The sequence below is a fragment of the Carettochelys insculpta genome, chromosome 26 (assembly GCF_033958435.1).
Source record: "Carettochelys insculpta isolate YL-2023 chromosome 26, ASM3395843v1, whole genome shotgun sequence".
Lineage (NCBI taxonomy): Eukaryota > Metazoa > Chordata > Testudines > Carettochelyidae > Carettochelys > Carettochelys insculpta.
The window spans coordinates 3,411,628-3,431,460 of record NC_134162.1 but is presented as its reverse complement, the minus strand read 5'-3'; the positions used below and the strand labels follow the sequence as shown (position 1 = coordinate 3,431,460).

The following is a 19,833-nucleotide window of genomic DNA, read 5'->3' as shown; positions in this document are numbered from 1 at the left end:
GTCAGTCCCTGAATGTATTTGAGAAATTTCTCAGAAAATTGTTTGTTTATGGGCTGAGAAATAAAAACTTTTAAAAAACCTTCTCGCTCCCCTACCCCTCCAGCCCCATCCACACAAACACCAACCCAGAAGTCACTAGCTAAATACAATGGTATGAAATAGATGGCTTCTTTCTTATTTCCTCTGAGCTAAATTCCACATTCCTTGGTTGTGCTTAGTAGTTCTTACTTGGCAGTGTCCACTTAACCTCAGGCTATGTCTACACTACAAGAAAAATTTGAGTTTATTAAAAATCAATTTTATGATGCTGTTTGATTTGATTTTGATTATTTTTACTTCTTACAGGCTCCCAACAAATTTGACTTATTGCTTCCACACTGAAATCACCAAATATTGACTGTTGCAGCAGTGCATTGTGAGAACCTATTCCATAGTTCCCTCAGCTGTGCATTCTGAGCCGGGAGCCAGGTGCAGCAGCTGTCAGTTTCCTGGGTTCTTGCAGCCTGGGGGTCAAGTTCCTGGCTTCCCCAAGCTGCAGGACCTGGGAAACTGATAGCACAGCAGCCCTGGTCAGTGTCCCGGCTCCTGTTAGTAGTGGGGAGCTGGGAGCCAGATGCAGCACATAGCTTTATGGGATACATACAGGACACTTGTGGAGGCTGATAAATTTGAATGAAAGACAGGGCGCTTCCACACTAGCCTTTGTTTGACCTTTTAAACTCGAGATTGATGTTTTACCCATCCGTTAATATCGACATTTCGTTATTGAGATTAGGGCAAACTAAATCAAGCTAATGACATTTATAGTGAAGACAGTGATGTTTTAATGTTGAGCTACCTTCTTTAAAGTTGATTTTATCTTATAGTGTAGACACAGCCTCAGGGGAGGGAGTCGTACTCATTCCAACTAAGGGTAGCAGATTGGGTTGCAAAGTCAGTACTCTGACAGGTTGGATCGCAGAAGTCCTCTTGGGATTGCCACCTGGTATGCTGAGCAAGCCACTAATACCTGTGTGCCTGCCCTTTGGGACTCCCCACCACCATGTCGTGCTGGGCCAGAAGCTCTGGTCTTCCCCAGCCAAGACACAGCTGGGTAACCACCCCCAGCAGAACAACACAGATACTGAACCAGCTCAGCTCTGGGAGGGCTCCAGCTGTAAGGCATCTGACGACACCTGGAGACACAGCCCCTAAAGATGATGAAAACCTGACATAAATCCATTTTGCTCTGTATAAAAAGTTTACACACACAAAAAACGTATAAGTTTGCCCTCTGTGTCAAGGAAAAAGAGAAGCACAGTGGTTGGTCCCCTCCCACCCCACCCCCCAGTAACAATTATTTACACTGGGCTTGATAAACAAAAGTGCTTTTATTAAGTACAAAAAAGTAGGATTTAAATTTTTGCAAATGAAGACAGATCAAAGTAAGTTACTAAGCCAAAATAAACAAATACAGCAGCTAATCCCAATACACTAAGAAACTTGTCACATGCAAATTCTTACCCAGAACAATTGTTCTAATAATCTCTTAGATATTTCAAGAAGGCATCTTGGGTGGTAAGTGGGGGTCGGGGTGTCTCCTTGTGCCTGGTGGCTCCCTCTATTTTTCCTCCCCACCCACCTTTATATCCCTTTTGCTCAAGGTGGAAATTCTTTGTGCTCAGTTCAAATTTTTCTCACTTTGAGTAGAAAAGTACCAGCTCCAACATGGGTCGAGCATCAGGCGGCCTGGCCATATATCCTGCTAGGTTCTACCATGGTTTGGGTTTATAGGAAAAGCAAAACATTCACAGGTAGTTGACTTGATCACTGAGCCATTGAACTCCTAAAGTATTACTAATGGCTTTTACTGGAACATGTGGACTAATAAACAGGTTGCCACTTGATATTTTTAACTTCACCTATGAGAAAGATACATGCACACGAAAGGGATATACATGTTCAGCAGATTACAGCTTTTAAAATGACATTTTATATGACGTGTTTTGCATCAAGTGTTTTTGAGTTACGCGTAAACATATTCATAATCCCATTTTCATAAAATGGGGGAGTGCATGACAGGCACAATAAAAAGAGGAGTCTCTTTGATACCGTGGCTGAGATGAAGGCATATTAGCTGTTAGCTTCTCACAGAGAATTATACAAACGTCCACCAGTTAATCCCCCACCAACTCTGTGATGTAGGCAAGGTAAGTATTACTATCCTTATTACACAGTTGGAAGTGGCTTGTCAGTGTCAGAGCCAGCAGCAAAACTGCAGAGTTCGTGGCTTCCAGATCATTCATACTGCCTGCAAACTTAAGCATACTCAGCATACTTCAGCATATTCTCAGAAATGCAACAAGGGGGACTATTGCCACCTTTCCTGTTCTTGATCACAGTGAACTGGATTACAAACAAGACAACAGATGGCCATCAATGGGGCATTCAGTGGACACTTTTCAAACAGCTAGAGGACATTGATTTTGCTGAGGCTGTTGTCCTCCTTTGATGCCGACATGAAAGCATGGGAGAAAAGGTCGCAATACTAGACAAAAACACCTCAGTGACTGAACTGAGCATTAACAAGGGAAAGACAAAGATAATAAGGATCAACCACTCCAGCGACAGCACCATCACACTGTGAGGGGAAGACCTGGAAGATGTGGAGACCTACTTGGAGAGTATTATGGAGAGAGATGGAGGAGCAGACAATGATAAATTAGGGAAAGCAACAGCTACATTTAAGACTCTTCATCCCATATGTAGTTTGCAGATAATATCTCTGAAGATGAAACTGGATCTTCAACACAAATGTGAAGAGTGTGCTCTTCTATGGATGTGAGATCGGGAGAACTAAAAAGTCTTCAAATCACAAGCTACAGACTTTCATAAACAGATGCCTGAGGTACATCCGTCCAATCAAATGGCAAGACTTTGTCACAGATGAGGAGCTTTGGAACAGAGCAGGACAAGAACCACTTGACATTCAAATTAAGAGAAGAAAGTGGGGATGGCTGGGCCACACTCTCAGAAGAGCATCATCCAGCATAGTCCATCAAGCTCTCATGTGGAACCCTTAAGGAAAACACAAAAGAGGAAAACCTCTGTCAATGTGGAGAAGAGCTACTGAGACCAAAGTACAACAACTGGGGTGCTCCTGGAGTCAGCTAGAAGTTTTGTCCAAAGACAGAGAGAAGTGGAGGAGGCTTGTAGGTGACCTGTGCTTCACTTGGAGTACAAGGGTTTAAGTCAAGTAAGACAAGTCTGTAATTTTACCTGCCAGCAATCATCTGATAGAGCCAGAGAAGAAATAAAGCATTTTAAGCAGATTTCAACATGCTTTGCAAAGGAGATCTGTATAATTATCTCCATTTTACAGATGGGGATTCTGAGGCATGGACCAGGGGAAGCAGATCTTCTAGCAGTCCCAGGTCATTCCTGGTTTGCCCTACCCAAATGCTCTGTCCTGGCTGAAGTGAACATTTCCCACATTCTGAGGTGCTGGGGGGAATGACAGTTTGCCTCAGGACAGCAACTTAAGTGGCATTGTGACTTGGCACATAGGGTTGCAGGGCCACACAGGATTGAATCATGGAATCATAGGGTTGGAAGAGACCCCAGGAGGTCATCAAGTTCAACCCCCTGTTCAAAGCAGGACCAATCCCAACTAAATCATCCCAGCCAGGGTTTTGTCAAGCCAGGACTTAAAGACCTCTAGGGAAGGAGATTCTGCTACCTCTCTGGGTTATGTATTCCAGTGCTTTACCACCCTACAGAAGGGCAAACCAGACAAACCTTAGAGGTGCTATGTTCTTTACCTACTTGAAATACTGGGAGCTGTGGGGAAGTGATTTGGCCAAGGTCTCCCAGCAAGTCAGTGGCAGAAATGGAAATAAAACCCAGATCTCCTAAGTCCCAGTCCAGTGCTCTATCCACAAGGTTGCCTTTATGCAGTGGTTTTATTCTTTTTCTTTTTCTCTCCTTCCCTAGATGACACAGATGACCCAATGGAGATGGGACTAAAGCGTGAACTCTCTGAAGAAAATTTAAAGAAAGGAAAACGGGCCAGGAATAGAGAAGAGACATAGGTTCTGCAAGGACTTACCAGAATCTGTAGAATGGCAAAGAGAAGATACAGATTCAAATCACGTATAAAGTAACCGTTTGTACTGGACAAATGGTTCGTACTACCTGTGAGTGCATTTGGGAACTCTTACTGTGCACCAGCAGGTTCTACAAAGACCGATTAATGCGCAATGCAGTGTGCTTAAAAAAAAATCACTCTGCCAACGTCCACATTACTGCTCTGTGTAGACAAGCCCTAAAACCTGGTTTTGTGCCAAACCTTCCTTTGGGCTCACTGTCCTCAATTCAGCAATATTTACTAATGTGCACATGGCAATGTTATGCATGCATCCCATTGGTTTCAATATGACTGTTCGTGTACTTAAAGCTAAATGTGCTAAGTACCTTGTGCAACTGGGCTTGCACACAGTTTTCCACAGCAGTACTATTTGCCATCACAGTCCATTCCTGCAAAAACGTAGGATAATATATATTTTTTTAAATTTAATGCAAATAAGTTACTTGAAGTTGAAATGGTAAATAGTCTCAGGGGGGTATCCATGTTGGTCTGTAGCTTCACTAACAACAAACAGTCCTGTAGCACCCTAGAGATTAACACATTTATTAGGTCATGAGCTTTTGTAGGTAAGACCCTCATGACCTAAAAATCTGTTGGTCTCTCTGGTGCTACAGGATTGCTTGTTTTAAGTGGAAATGTTATGTTTGTTAAATTTCAAAGAGAAGTAGAGTAGCCCATAGTCTCTTTTAGGATTTTATTTGGGGAGGGGGTTTTGTTTTAAATAGATTTTTGTTGTTGTTTGTTTCTGACTCATGCAAAGTAGTGTACATAGAGCAATGCACCACCATGCATGGTGTCTTCCTGTGTCTCTGGGACAGCACCATGAGGCACTGGTGGGAAGGGTAACTCCAGTAGCAATCCAGCACCTCCAGGTTCTTTCATCGCAAAGAGTCCATGAACCTCGTATGGAAATGGCATGAATCATGACAATCAATGATCTGTGGAGAGAGGCCACATGTTTCTGGCAATAGTGCTGGATCATCTGGTGGCCTTTAACACTGCTCATGGCTAAGCATTGCTTGCACAACTGCAGGACCTAGCAGAACTGAATAAAATCACATAGCTGCACAGTCCTGTCACCGCTACTGTACAAAGCCTACATGAAGCTGCTGGGAGAGATGGCATGTGGGTCCTCCAGCTCCTTGTCAGACACAGTAGTTGCTATGGGACCTGGACACAACTAGTTTGCTGAAGCACAAGTGGGAGAAGACAAAGGTGTGTTGCTCATTAGCAAGGGACAGTATTTTTGAGAGGAAGTGCTTCTGCAATTTGTTACTTCTTCATCTGCTCTGATGTGGTCAGCACCCAAAGTCTTGGGGTTTAAGTAGATTCCATACCGCTCCTAGCCATAAAAGCTGCATTAACATCCAGCAGGTGGAAATGGGGACTTGAATAAGGGTCTTGCCCAGTCATATTCAAGTTGTCAGTCGTACTCACAAGCCTAACATCTCATTAGCTAAATGAGCGATTTTCCATCTCTGACGTACGATCACCAGGAGTGCTGGAACTAATGGTCTTAAAGGTGACACTTGGACTAGCCTTACTCCTTGAGTAGAAGTTCACTACTTCGTGAATTCATTGCCATGCAATGTGAATTGTTCTGTTAACAGGTGCGGCTCTCATCCACATTGTCACTGATGTATAGGCAGCCAGGATGAAACTCTGCAGAGAAGGAGTAAAAATTCACATTCTCATCATTGCACCTGAGCAGCCAGTAAAGGGATTGTGGTGGTTAAACGCTCTCTTGTGGGCAGGTTAATGCTTTCTGAAGTTCTTTTGTATTGTGCAGCAGATGCACAAAAGGAAGTCAATCCCTGCAATCACCTTGAGAGGCTCTGTAGTGCTAAGTGAGTGGGTTTAGGCCTGGGAGGTGGAGGCTTTCCAGGTAAAGCCCAGCAGCTGAAGCAGGAGCAAAGAACAATGTGTTGAGCCGAAAGATTATAAGACAATGAAGACCCAAGGCATTTGCTTCCTGATCACAGAGCAGTGGTGCTTTAAGCTCAAGTGGATGCACTTTGTAAATGAACAAATTGGACAAGAAAAATCCCTGAATCCATCTTACTGATTTCTACTCCACTGGGAACCTGACCTAGAAGACCCTGAAATCTGCCGCAGATCAGCAAAAGGCCAGCACTAACTAAATGTAAACTTGGCTGCACATCCTGCTATGCAGACTTTCCACTTTCTGAGAGCTATGATAATCTGAGCACATAGCGAACGGATCAGTTTTTCTGTGTTCTCTAGAGTGGGACGTTTGACTGTTCATATTTTGTATTAGTAGTGACTGACTTTATGTTGTGTAAAAGGCACTCGGTTACCAAAGTAGTGAGTGCCTTATAAATACAAAATAATTACCATATTATCTGATGTTATGTTTGTTCTATACATAAAAAGCCAATCTTGTGCTTTCAGGCTGTATAATATTTAACAGAGCCCCTTCTATTTTTTTTCCCTATACAGCTTATCTTGGGTGAGGTCTGTGTTTACACTGTGGCTAAAGTTGTTTGTATTGGACAGTTGCTGTCATATTGTCTTCTGTGCTTCCCGCACTGTGGGGGGACCCTTAACCAAATGCAGCCATGCTTTTAGGGCCTTTTTATTCTGCTCTGCTCCTCTTAACTTGTTATAGAAGGACCAAGGTATAATATTGGAGGGTTTTCTAACAGCCCGCAGAGTGCTTAAAACAGGGCTACTTATAGCCCAAGACTGGGGTCTTCCACTATTAGGCACCACACCAATCAGAGCACTTCTGTCACCAGGCTGGCCAGCAAGAGCTCACACAAGCAGTTCTCTCAGACATTCCAGCTTTCCTTGCGCCACAACAAGTCCCCTCTTCACACAGATGAGAGGTTCTGAAAACCAATCTCACCCAATCCAAACAGGTTCTTCCAATCCCAAAGGACCAGCCACATTCCCAGGTCAGATCTTACCCAAAAGAACCCACTGTGCCAACCTTTAAATCTAAGATTTATTAATAAAAGGAAAGAAAAAGTTGAGAGTAACATTATGAAAGCAATCAAACTATATACACCAATCACAAAGTTCTTGATGCAGGCTTGGAGCAGAGGTAGAAGAGTAGGCTGCTATCTTAAAATTCTCTGGAGTACATCCTTTGTTAGGATGGATCATCAATCCTTCCAGGCCCAAGTTTATAGCAAAGATGCTTCTGAAGTGATGAGATGGAGAGAACACCAAGATGGAAGAGCTCTCATGGCCCTTTCTATCCTTGTCCATGTGGAGAGAATTACCTTGTTCTTGCTGTGTGTAAGCATATCTAAGATGGAGCCTGTCACCTGTCCAAGTCATTTTTTTAGGCAATCAGCCATTGCCTGTCTGCTGGATTGCATGTTCACAGCCAAATTCCTCAGATGTTGATTGGAACATAATATGGCCCTTTGTCAAGTACTGCTTCACTTGACTAGGAACCCTTTCACAATAGGTTGCCAAGACTCCTGTTGAGGTCTCCCAGAAACACAAATTAAAATTACAAGCACAGAGCCAATACTTACAACAACAAATATAAAAATGATACATGCGTATGAGCGGTAAAAATAGAATCCATGAATCGTAAGCTTTCAAAAGACATCTCATTTGGTCCACTTTACGCAAGATTTGGTACAAACATAGAACAAAGGTTGAAACAAAGTTTTGCATGTTCATCTCAAAATCTGATGATGTCACACATGGCAAGAGTGAGGCTTTCACCCTTAATTTCTAAAGGACATAGAATAAAGGGCAACCCAGGAATGCAAATAAGGAAACTGTACTGACTCTACTGAGGCTGCTAACAGAACTGGAACCTGGGCTGTTACCTGCTCAATGCACAAGGGCATCCCTGGTAAATTCATTAGCTGTAGACAGTAGTAGATTCATAAATCTGTATTTGTAGACCAGGTTCTGGAGGTAGATGAAGGTAGTTTCCTTCCTAGGATGAACTTGATGCTGCTTCTGTCTGGTGAAACTCATCCTGAGCATGTGGGGTTTACTGTTGTTGAGGCCCTGTACTGGGTAACATTTTTTTAGCTGTCCCTGCTTGGATTGATGATAAGTTTAAACCCAAGGCCTTAAGCAGTAGAAACTTTAGAGCTTGAGCTAAAGGAGTATGGGTAAATTTTCAAAAACAGCTGAAGGATTTAGGCTCCTAAACCCCTGGACTTTCAATAAATCCCTCCTAACTGTGCTTAAGTCACTTTTAAAAATAGGACTGAGGACTGTAGTCACTTGTTAGTGATTTTGAAAAAAAAAATCTATAGTCCATTAGCTGGACACATTAGGAGATTATAAATGTCTTATGTGGACCAGCTACTAGAGGGAGACAAAGGAATGAAAAGTCTAATTTAGATTACAGAACCACCCCTCTTTTAAAGTTTTTTTTTTTGTTTTTTCATTGTGCAATATATTTTGTAACTGTGAATCCTACAGATGAGGTTGGAACTTTTGCCCAGTTACAAACTCCTCTTCTCACTCACATGGAAATTTTTCTTTGAGTTTGGAAATTGCTCTATTTGATGTCGGCCCAAAGGGTTTTTTTTTTAGGTTACATGAAAATCCATTCAGCTATTAGTAAAACAAGCAGTTCACCACTGTTTCATCACCACTGAAACAGGCTCTAATTCTTCCCATTAGCATTGCATTCTGTTAGCTCAGGTCTGAGTTCGGCCTTTCATAGGTTTGTTCAAACAGTGTTAACTCCCATTTGGCTACACTTTAAAACTTCAAACTTCACATTGTTTGCAGCTAGAAAAAATAATAGTTCTAAGCCACTGAAAATAGGGTTCTGGCATGCATAATACAAGGTGTTACTGTCACAAAATGCATAATCAGCTGTAGTACTACTGCAGAATTTAGGGAGACAGTTTCAGCACTCTAGTAGAGTGTCTGCAATCTGTCGTGACATGGAAAATACTTATCCATAGAGTTTCAATGGAGTTTATACCCGGACATCCTGGAGTAGGTAATGTAGTAAATCTAGTACTTTCAACCCACTTACAGGCCAATCCTTATTTAGTATTATCTTTAGATGCAGAGAAGGCCTTTGACTGGGTGGAGTGGCAATATTTGCTTTGGCTCATTTAAAATAGTAGGTTTTCGAGCAACCCTAATGTATTGGAGGACAGTCATATATAAATTACATCAAGCAATTTTGGTTATTAATAAGGCTAATCCACTGCCTCCCCTCAGACATTCATGTGGCACACAAGAGCAAGGATGTCCATCTTTCTCTCTTAACTTTTGCCTTTCCTTAAATTCCTAGGCATGCTGAAGTAGAGTATATCCATTAAAGAGTAAAGGGAGTCAGGCTTGGGAATATTGCCCTCGTCTTGCTGTCTGGAGTGACTCACAAATATGAGTGTGTATGTCAGAGCAGACTATCAGAAGACAGGCAGATCTCCCAAACTGGTGGCATGTTCTATAGATTTCAACCCAGTGACAAATATGAACTTTCATATTCTTTCATTTCATCCCTGGCTCAGTGTCCCTTGTTGTATACAAGACCCAAATGGCCAGACAGGGAGTTGGGTGTCTCTTACCTTCTGTCTGAAAGGAACTTTTCTGAGGTATATCACCTCCTGGTAAACTGCCCTTACTTTAAGACTGAAGCATATAAGTTTAGGTACAAACACATAATTCCTTACATATTATCATTACCTATATTTCACGATGATTATGATGACCCGGGGCTAGTGACTCTTGATAGAGCCCTCACATGCCACCTTGTGGTGAACTATTATGTACATATTCACCCCAGGGGATTCCTGTAAGACCCTATGCCCCTTTGTCCTCTGCCATTTGGAACCAATTGGACCCTGGGTCACGCAAAAGAGCTGTGGGGAGTCAGTGAGGGGTAACTGAGCTGTCAGGGATGTTTGGAAACCGAGGAGTCCATGAGAAGTAATTGGAAGGTCAGCTGGGTGTGACTTGGGGTCAGCTGGGGTGATAAGTGTGGGGGACTAGAAGCGGGACACAACAAATAACGGGGTCAGTTTGAGATGATGAAAAGTAGGTGTCAATACAGAGGTTAATAAAGAGGTACTTGGATCAGTTGGGGTGGTGGTGAGTGAGGGGGCTCAATGGGAAGGGCAGCAAGAGGTAATTGGGGGGTCAGTTGAGAATGAAGTGACTGGAGAATGAAGGGGTGACGTGGCCTTACGGAAGGTTAGTTGTGGCTCACTGGAAGATGGTGGGAGTGGGTCTGTCAATGTGGAAATTAGGGGTCGGTACTTAGGTTGATGAGGTGTGAGGAGCCAGTGGAATGGTAACGGTGTCAACTGGAGTGACTGGAGAACGAATGCGTGGCTGAAGAAGGGGGTCAGTTGGGGTGAGGGGGAGGTCAGGTAAAGGGGATGGGATGTGGGGTGTCACTGGGGCGCTACTGGGTGCAGTGGGCGTCAGTTGGGTGAGGAGGAGCCAGAAGCAGCTGGGGAGTCACGATCTGATCTCTGCACGTTGGGCACCGTTAATAAAATTGTTACATTCTTACTTTTCCCTCTCTACCGGAAGTGTTTCCTAAGCGCCAGGAAGTGCCCGTCACCGCGCCGGCGCAGATAGGCAACAGACAGCAAATTCCGCTCGTTTTGTTCTTCCTGGCCGCCTGACCCGGAAGTGGCTGAACGGGAAGCTGCTCCCTATTGGCTCGGAGCGCAGGGTCCCGCTGCGAGGGGACCAGTAGCGTTGGCGGGAGGGGCCCGCAGCCGGAAGTAGGCTGAACGCCTCACTCGGGCCAGGACTCTCGCTGCGAGGCGAAGTGGCGCGAGGCCGCGGGCAGCGCTTGGCCCCGCCGACGGGAGCCCGGAGCCGCCCCGCCCCCAGGAGAGCCGCCCGGCACGAGGGGCCGCGGCCGAGGCCGCTCCGGTCCGCTCCGGAGGAGTCGCCGCGCTCGGGGAGTGCCCTGGACAGAGCCCCGCTGCGCCGCGGGCTGGCGGGCGGCTCCCGGGCCCGCTCCGCGCACCATGTCCGGCCCGCCGCTAGGGGCGCCGCTGAGCTCCGAGGGAGGGCCCGGCAGCGCCGCGCAGTGGTGAGTACCCCGCGCTTCCCGCCGCGCCGCTTGCCGGGCTCGGGAGGAGCCAGGACCCTGCTCGGGAACCCCGGGGCTGCCGGTGGCAGCCGCTTTTCCCGGGGGGTTATCGGGCACCGGGTACAGCGCGGAGTGAAGCGCGGTGAGGAACGGGCTCTTCTGGCTCGCGGAGGGCTGCAAGGACGGGGAAACGTTTGTCCGCATCCCCGATAGAACGGGGCTGGGCGTAGACTAGGGAAGGCGTCGTCTGGGTCGGGAGCCGACTCCTGCGCTGAGTCTCTGCTGGATCAGCTGCGTGGCGGGTCAGCTCTCTCTCCGTCAATGGAGGAGCAATAGTGTGTGTGCATGCACGTGTGTTACACACCCACACCTACAGCCTTGGATTCGCCTTCATGCTTAAACAAAGAGCACGTTATTAACCTGTTGCATTACACTTCGGTTTTGATTTGGCTGCTTTTGTAGTGGACAGAATTGTTTTATCACAGGAAACATTTCCTAATTTTGGGAGTCAGTTTATGGGTCCCTGCCCTAGGTCAGTCACCTGGGCAGTACGTGGACACATGCCTCACTGCAGGAAGCTCACTACCTGATTGTCCCCTTCCGCTTGTGACCTCTCTATGCTCCACCCCCTTACACCAGAAGCCCTGCCTGTGGTCTGGCTTGCCGAGGCCTGGTACAAATCCTAACCCTGGCAGCCAAAGGAGCTTTGAGCCCTGCTGCAGCATGACTCCAGGGCTGCACCAAGGAGCATTAGCGACGGTTTGAGGAGCTTAAGGCTTGTTACCTCTTGCCCATGAAGACAAGACTGTCATGCTAAGCCTACTGATAATGAGGTGCCTTGCACACACTTTCTTGTGTCTCAGTTGGTGCCCAAGGAAGTGTCACAGCTATGTATGAACACATGAGCAAAACTATTATGCAATAGGCAACAGTGACATAGCTTACTAAATTGTGATAATTGATGGGGAAAACCAGCAGGATCTCATGAGTAGCTGAGCCCACATCTTAGAAATAGATTGCGTCAGATATCTAGCACCACACTTTTAAAAATGTTACATCTCTTAAATATCTCTTACATGGAAAAGCATCTGATCATTGCAGAATGACAAGGAGGACTAGGTAAGTAGGGAAGGAATTGTAAGGGATTTAGCAAATAAGCTTATTCTATGGTACTGAGAAAGCCAGGATATTTATTTATTTGAGTGCGTAATTTACAAGATGATGTATGCTTACATTTAAGGTTCTGTCCATCAAACACCTCTCTGGCATGATAAATCATCCTGAGAAGACCTGCTCTGTATATAGGCAAGGACCTTCCTGAAAGACACTCTGGGATCTAATCCAGTAGTGTTACTGGATAAAGGCTGCCCCAGAAGGGTTAAGTTGGCAGACAACAGTGAGGAGGACGAGCACTAATTTTGTTCCTCCTACTAACCTCACGTATTCTAAATCTGTGTTATTTTCATGTTTCTCCCAAGAAAACATATAGAAGGGGTCTGTTCTTATGCAACCAGGACTGGCCACAGAGCTGTTCCCATGGATGGGAAGGGGTTGTGGCTCTACAAGTGCAATAAATCTTTCTCAGTGGGCCAAAAATGTTTGCTTCCAGGAGCATGAATCAGAGCAAGACTTCCTAATTTCACACCTCTAAGATTCAGTGCTTTTGTGTTTTATTTAATGAAGAGAAAAGCAGTTACTTATTTCCTCTTGACTCTTTTTTATCAATCAGTATCTTTGCAGTCAAGATTAAGAACCCTTTTAAGGGAGCAAAACAAATCTAATGAGTGTAATGTATTAATTGTAATTTTGAATGGTCATTAGAAATAGCTCATCACTGTCAATAACTGTTGGTCTTCTAGGTAGCTTGCTTATTAGAGGAGTGCCTAATGATTCAGCCCTGTTTGAATATCTCCTCTCGTGATGACAGAAGAGCAGTGCTGCTCTTGTGACTGAGCAGCATGCAGCTTCTGCGTCACAAGATCCCTATCCTAGAGGTTACAGAAAGAACAGGGATGAAACATTCTTTCTCTAGTCCAAGACTCCAGCCATCCAGAAAAGCAATGTGCTGTGAAAACAGAGCTTACTTGTTGAATCTTGTCTCTATAGAAAAAACCCTACTGCCTGAGTGATACCTGGACTCTTATGTTTGAGCTTAATCATGACTGTGAAATCTGAAGTTCTTCAGGTCCTCTAAAATTTAGAAATGAGATTGCTGCATGACATCAAGAAATAAAATGGACATGGAATTGCAGATATGGCATAAATTGAAGCAATGGGCTTAAATTGCATCCAGGGAGGTTTAGGTGGGACATTAGGAAAAACTTCCTTATTCATAGGGTTGTTAATAAATTGGAATAACTTGTCTAGGAAGGTTTTTGAAGTTCTTAAGAGCAGGTCAGTTAGACATCTGCTGAATGATCTAGATCAGGGTCAGCAACCCCCAGCATGGGTGCCAAGAATGGCATGTGAGCTGATTTTCATTAGCACATGAGGTGGCAACTCAGCCCTGCCCCTTCTCCTCCCATGCAGCCGGAAGCTTGCTGAAAGCCAGGCCGCCTGTGGATTAACAAAATACCAGGTAATGCTACCAGCCACCACCTAAACGGCAAAGCTCTGCATCTTCATTCATTTATTAATGAAGCTGTTGTAAGTAGCATATCTTAGCAGGAAGCTTAAAAAATTGTCTTACACACTGAAACTCAGGGATAAAAAAGAAGACTGGTTCTTAAGTTCAGTAAAGATAGTATGCATAGGTCAGTTTCCTTTATCTGTGATATATTATGAAAGGGGAGAGACATTTTCACCAAAGCCCCATTCCTAAATTTCATACTGAAGAAGTTGGACAGGTCAATCTAAAGAAGTTTTCAACCATCTCATCACTTTGTTTGTAAATTTGTTAGTCTTTAAAGTGCTGCAGGGCTTCATGGTTTTTTTGCTGAAACAACAAAGCTACCCCCCTGGGAAATGTGTCATCTCATTACTGCTTCTCTCCCTGGATGCTTCTTGCCTTCATGTTCTATTCAAGGGCTTGACTTATATTCAAGAGATAATACAGAGTCAAAGGGGAGGGAGGGGGAAAATATGTTCTTTAATTATAAAATTGCAAACAACAAGCAGTTCTGTGGCACCTGAGAGACTAACAAATTTATTAGTTCACGAGCTTTTGTGAGTAAAACCTCAGGAAGTGAGTTCTACGCATGAAAGCTCATGACCTCATAAATTTGTTAGTCTATAAGGTGCCATAAGACTGCTTGGTATTTGTGAAGTTACTGACTCACATGTCTGCCTTTCTGAGACCATAAAGTGGCAGTGAGAGATTGAGATAGTTTATTGAAGAAACAGGGAAAGTTTCTACAAACATTTCATTTTATTATTTTTTAAAAAGGGGGGAAGGGAGTGAAATCCAGGAAACCTCAAATAATCTGAAATTGCTCAATTTATTGTAAGGATTTCTTTGTCAACATTTGTCACCAAGGAGCGTAAAAGTAAAGTAAGTGGATGGCGGCAGGGCACCTTCCTGTAACAGTGACAGAGATGTTTAGTTCTGCTTGAATTATAGGCAGAGTTTACCCATAATTCTGTACTAAAAGAATTAAGCTAAATTTTAAAAAAAATCTCATTTACTCACATATGAACAGTTTGACGGCGTCATTATTCCAAAATAATTCATAATCATATTCTCCAGAGAAAAAGAAATCTGCAAAGTGAAGAAAAATGGTTTTTAACTCTCTTGGGTACTTCCCCTCTTCCCCATGTTGAGGCTTTTAAAAAATATTTTTAAAATATTGGATTTTTTTTAAACTACATTTAAAGTCCAGGTCTTTCCTAGTTTTGCTAGAAGACTCATCAGTCATGTCCAGTGTGTATGATGAGCTTTCTCAATCCTTCCGGGAAGGGGCAGGATTGTCACATCTCAACAAAGACTGCTTTTCCCCACAGTTGTTTAATGTATGTTTGAGTTATACAGATGTCAATAAAACTGAACTTTTAAACTGTCTGGCTGTTCCTTTCCTTTCCCATTGTCCACTTTCACTGTGCTCTGTTAGTCATCCTTAGCAAATTGTCCATAGCACAAGTGTAGCCCTGCAGCCTAAGCCTGGAATTGTCGAGAAAACAGTGTGTATTGAGGAAGTTGGCCTTTGGGTTTCCTCTTACACATTACCCAGGGTGTAAATTAGGGATATAGTGCAAACAACTCTCCACTTCTTTCTGACCAGCAGAGATACAGAGTCCGAAACATACCCACTGTCCTTAATGGCTCTGTCATCTCTATCTTCCTTTGCTCCTGATTCTCGAAATGCTTAAAAATAATCCCACTTCCTCTCCAGCTCCTCCCTCCTCCAAGCTCACTGGGGGCAAGGAAGGAGGAACACGCCTGTCATGGAGTTCATTCTCACTCCTTCACTGTTTTCATTAATAGGCACTTTGGGAGCAGGTTGGTGCCTGTGGACTCCCCAGGACATGAGCAAAGCCCAGGCATTTTTCAGTTCCACAGCTCGGGAGTCTTTTGTAAATTCTGCCCGTGGATGCAGAGCGTAAGCTTTTTACGTTTAAAAGAGGAAAGATTCTGGACTGTGTGTTTATGAAAAAACCTCTTAAAGTATGAGCGATGTGTTACAAACCTGTGTGTGACCCAGGAGTCAGATGCTGTCTTCCTGATCTTGCATGGGAAGAGGTGGCATTAATCTCAACTGGGTCATTTACTGTGAAACATGATGCCGGTGATAGAAGTGTCCATATTAACTTTCACTGGGATCACTTAAGTAGAAACACGAGATGAAGTACTAACCCATATCTTCTGATGCCAAAACTCCCATCTGTGTCCTACTCTGTGAATAAAACTTCCATTTTCCATTCACGATTTACATAAAGCAAATATGGATTGTCAGAACATAAATAGGTGGTCTATTGAAAATGAAAACATGGGGAAAGTGTTACGTATTTATTTTCGTAGATGGAGCTGCCGTAGTACTGTGCTGTACTGGAGTGCAACAGGGACTGTGGCAAAAGGAACATAAAATAGGCTTGGAAACGAAGTTTCATATCAAATCACTGGAGCAGAGAGCTAAACTTTCTAGATTTCAGAACAAGGAAAGCACTACAGGTTAAAATTATCCAGACAACACCACGGTGATGATCTGTTGCACTAAGTACCAGTCGAGAGCCAGACCTCTCTAGTTAGCTGTCCCAGTAAGTTGTCCTACACTGGGAGTGGAGCATCCACAGTTGAATCACCCCAGTGGCTCTGTATTTGCTGGGAAAGGACAATCTATTAGCAGTCTTCTTGAGCAGGTACTACAATTGGAAGTTGGAATGATTCCTCAAAGACTCACCCTTTTCCACATGGGCTGGAAGGTCCAGGTAAACTTCTCACTCGCAAGACACAGAATATTTATGGAAGTTCCTGAGAGCAAATTGGACCCAGCATTGCTGATGGAGGCCTTCCATTTGTCTTCGGGTCAGTAGTTCTTCTATGCGTGCCCCATGATGCTATTGAAGCACAATGTCAAACAGAGCAGAATCAGGATAGATCCAAGCCTGGATTTCTTGGCAGCTTCGGTTCTCAAAAGTTCCAGAACTGATACCAGAACCATGACATCTGCTACCCAGTTAATAGACTCTCTCATATTCTGTGAGAGATTCTCCTGCCTACTTCTAGTTTCTCAGGCTGACATCTTGGTTTCTGGTGCTAGAAGCATTAAACTGAATGTTCTGTTAATGTCCAAAAATCCTTTTAGATAGTAGGAAGTCTTCAACCAAGCAAATCTACTTGAAGCAGTGGGCTTGATTCTCCATCTAAGAGTAGACTTGAGCTGGTCCTCAGACATTTAAATATTGGACTACCAATGGCAAATGAAACAGTCAAAACTGTCATTGAGATCGGTCAGATCCATCTGGCTGCCATCTTGCCTTTCAGTTTGCTGATGATCTACATTCGCCCTGCAGTAACCAAGTTAGAAACAGTTACACCATCTATTCCCCCTGGTTCATGAGCCCCTTCTACCAGTGGATTTGAATATTATTCTCAGAATGATCGTGGAGCCTCCATTTATACCTTTAGCTGATAATTTTCTGTGTCCTGTCTCCGAAGGTGGAATGAATCATAGCCGTAACCTGAATCTAGAAGGTTAGTTGAGATGTGGGCCTGCGAACTGACCCTCCCTGCTTTATAAGATAAAGGTGCCTCTGAATCCTCTCTCTAAATTTCTGTCTAAAATGGCTCTGATTCTCTTTCCATCGGGCAATTAACCTGTCTTTAGCTTTCCTCATTTCATTCACATCCAATGAGGTCAGGCTTTTAAATAAGTCAAGATCCTCTCAACTGCTACATAAGCTTACCTGTAAATTCCCCCAGCCTTCTGTGCTAGGTGAGGGGATGAGACCAGGGTCAGTGTGTCTCAGTCCCAAGTGGCTCAGACTATCTGTATGTAGGGGTTTACTTAAATGATGGTGAAATCACATATTTTTCATGGGTAGGTCACAGTATAAATAGCAAATTTTGTAATAATGTGTTACATATCCACAAAATTTTCTATTTATGCCACAATTAACCCATGAAGAATTATTGATTTATCAATAAGGTTTCTTAATTTGGAGTCCTGACTCAGAAGACAGCAGCAAGACTGTTGTAGTGGTCATTGTGGTACTGCCACCCTTACTTCTGCACTGCCCTCCAAGCTGGGTGTTTGGAAGGCAGCAGCTGCTGGCCAGGGGCCTAGGTCTGAAGGCAGAGCTGCTAATAGCAGCAGTGGAGAAGTGAAAGTGGCAATTCAATACCATGCCATCCTATCTTCTGCTCTGCTGCTGCTGAAGGTGCTGCCTTCAGAGCTGGGTTTCCATCCAACAGCCTCTGCTTTCTGATTTGCCTTCACAGCTGTGTGGCTGGAGGCCAGATTTCATGAGGGGAGACCCAATTTCATGATCCATGACACAATTTTTATGGCTATCGGTGAGGTAGACCTCTGTCTATACATGGTTATTATTACAATCAAGCACATGTTCTGGGGAAACTGAGCTGCCTGGCTGCAGATGCAGTAAATACCCCTTTAGTGAGAACTCATGGGTCTGGCTGAATGAGAGAATAAGTTATCAAATAGATAAGTCTGTCGCTTTCACCATTTAAGGGTGCATGTGCAGGTAGGGAGCCAACAGTTCCCTCTCTTCTCTGCCTGATTGTTGACAGCCTGCTCTGCCCTTCACTTCTTTCTAGACAACTGGAGATGATAAGCCCAGAAAGAGAAGCAGATATCTAATTTCATTTTTTTTTCTTCTTTTTAAATTCAGCCTCATGCTCTTTCCCCAGAGTGCTCAGTTTTTGGTGGATGGGCCTGTGGAGCAGGAGTGTTAAATGTATGAGCAATAGAGTGGTGGGAAAGCAAGAGATTTGGCTTCTCTCAAGAGTTTGGGCACAGTGAAATGTTATATCTCAAGAAGAGGGGCCTGATAGGCAGAGATGAAGGTATTTTGGGGTTTTGATTTTAGCTGAGAAGATTGTCACTCCCTGCTACTCTAATATATAATAATTAGGTGTGAGTACGAAGTAAGTGACAGTGTTTTGTAACAGCTGACCCAGTGCTGTGTGTCATTAGAGAAGCGTAAGTTATACAATTGAAATTACAGAAGATTCTTATTTTCTGTAGTTAGCCAGCTTCTAATGCAAGATATAGTATATGGTGTACAAAAATTGGTGCAGATTAATCAAAATATTTATGTTCTGATCATTTACAGTACTCTTTTCTTCTTCTTCTTCTTTTGTTTTTCAAGCGTTGCAGGATGTATGTACCAAGTAGTTCAGACGACTGGGCCGGATGGAAAAAACCTTCTGAAGTTGCTTCCAATCTCTAATTCTTCTGGAAATTTTATGCCACTCGTTCAGTCATCAGTCATGCCTGATACTACTAAAGGGAACATACCAAGTCCAGTTCAGTTTACTCTTAAGACACAGCTTGCCAGTAACACTGCATCTTCGTCTCTCAAGATACCTGCTTTTAATTCCACTAATCCTGGAAAGATTATTCTTACAAGGACATTAGATAAACAAGAAAATATTAGTGTGATCCCTGAAAAAGACAGTTTGACTACAAAACCAGTTTCTAACATTCAGAGCAACTCCCTTTCAGTTGATAGATTATCTTTGCAAAATGTTGCAGTGTCAACTTCATCTAACCAGAGTAATACCGCATATGTGTTAGTAAACACAAAAAGACTTCCAGTGACAGTAAAGTCTCCTGTTCTGCCTTCTGGGCATCATCTACAGATACCAGCTCATGCAGAAGTGAAATCTGTCCCAGCTTCTTCTTTACCACCTACAGTTCAGCAGAAAATACTGGCAGCTGCAGCTGCAAATGCCTCTGGAGCAGCCGAAGCAACAAAAATGCCAACTGTCATTTATGTGTCACCAGTAAATACAGTGAAAACAGTCATTCCCAAGCGCTTGCAAACCATTTGCCCCAAACCTGTTAAAGAAGCATCAGAGCCATTCATACTCACAACCACACAAACAACAGTACAGAGTTCTATTCCACTGATGGTAGCTGCTGATGGCAAACAGTGCCAGCAGACTCCAATGAAATGGGTTGTGCAAGAAAATTCCCAGGCATCGATACCTCGCCTTGTTCCTGTAAAATCATCAAATAATGTAGCTTCAAAGATCTTGAAAACCTTGGCAGATATGAAGAACGTAGAAAAAAAT

General features: G+C 43.7%; 2 protein-coding genes across 7 annotated transcripts in view; both read left to right on the top strand.

Annotated features, from left to right (window-relative positions):
- LOC142002002 (cryptochrome-1-like) overlaps nucleotides 1-6,607 on the top strand; it is a 32,968-nt gene extending 26,361 nt beyond the window's left edge. For all 6 annotated transcript variants that reach the window (XM_074977736.1, XM_074977732.1, XM_074977734.1 and 3 more), the window contains one exon: nucleotides 3,973-6,607. In XM_074977736.1, coding sequence (XP_074833837.1) covers nucleotides 3,973-4,070 — 98 coding nt within the window. In that variant the 3' untranslated portion in view covers nucleotides 4,071-6,607. The remainder of the gene's footprint in view (nucleotides 1-3,972) is intronic.
- A 1,449-nt stretch (nucleotides 6,608-8,056) lies between these two features.
- The window catches only part of LRIF1 (ligand dependent nuclear receptor interacting factor 1), a 30,818-nt gene continuing 19,041 nt past the window's right edge, over nucleotides 8,057-19,833 (top strand). The window contains exons 1-2 of the mRNA XM_074977245.1: nucleotides 8,057-8,134; nucleotides 10,797-11,141. Coding sequence (XP_074833346.1) covers nucleotides 8,057-8,134; nucleotides 10,797-11,141 — 423 coding nt within the window. The remainder of the gene's footprint in view (nucleotides 8,135-10,796; nucleotides 11,142-19,833) is intronic.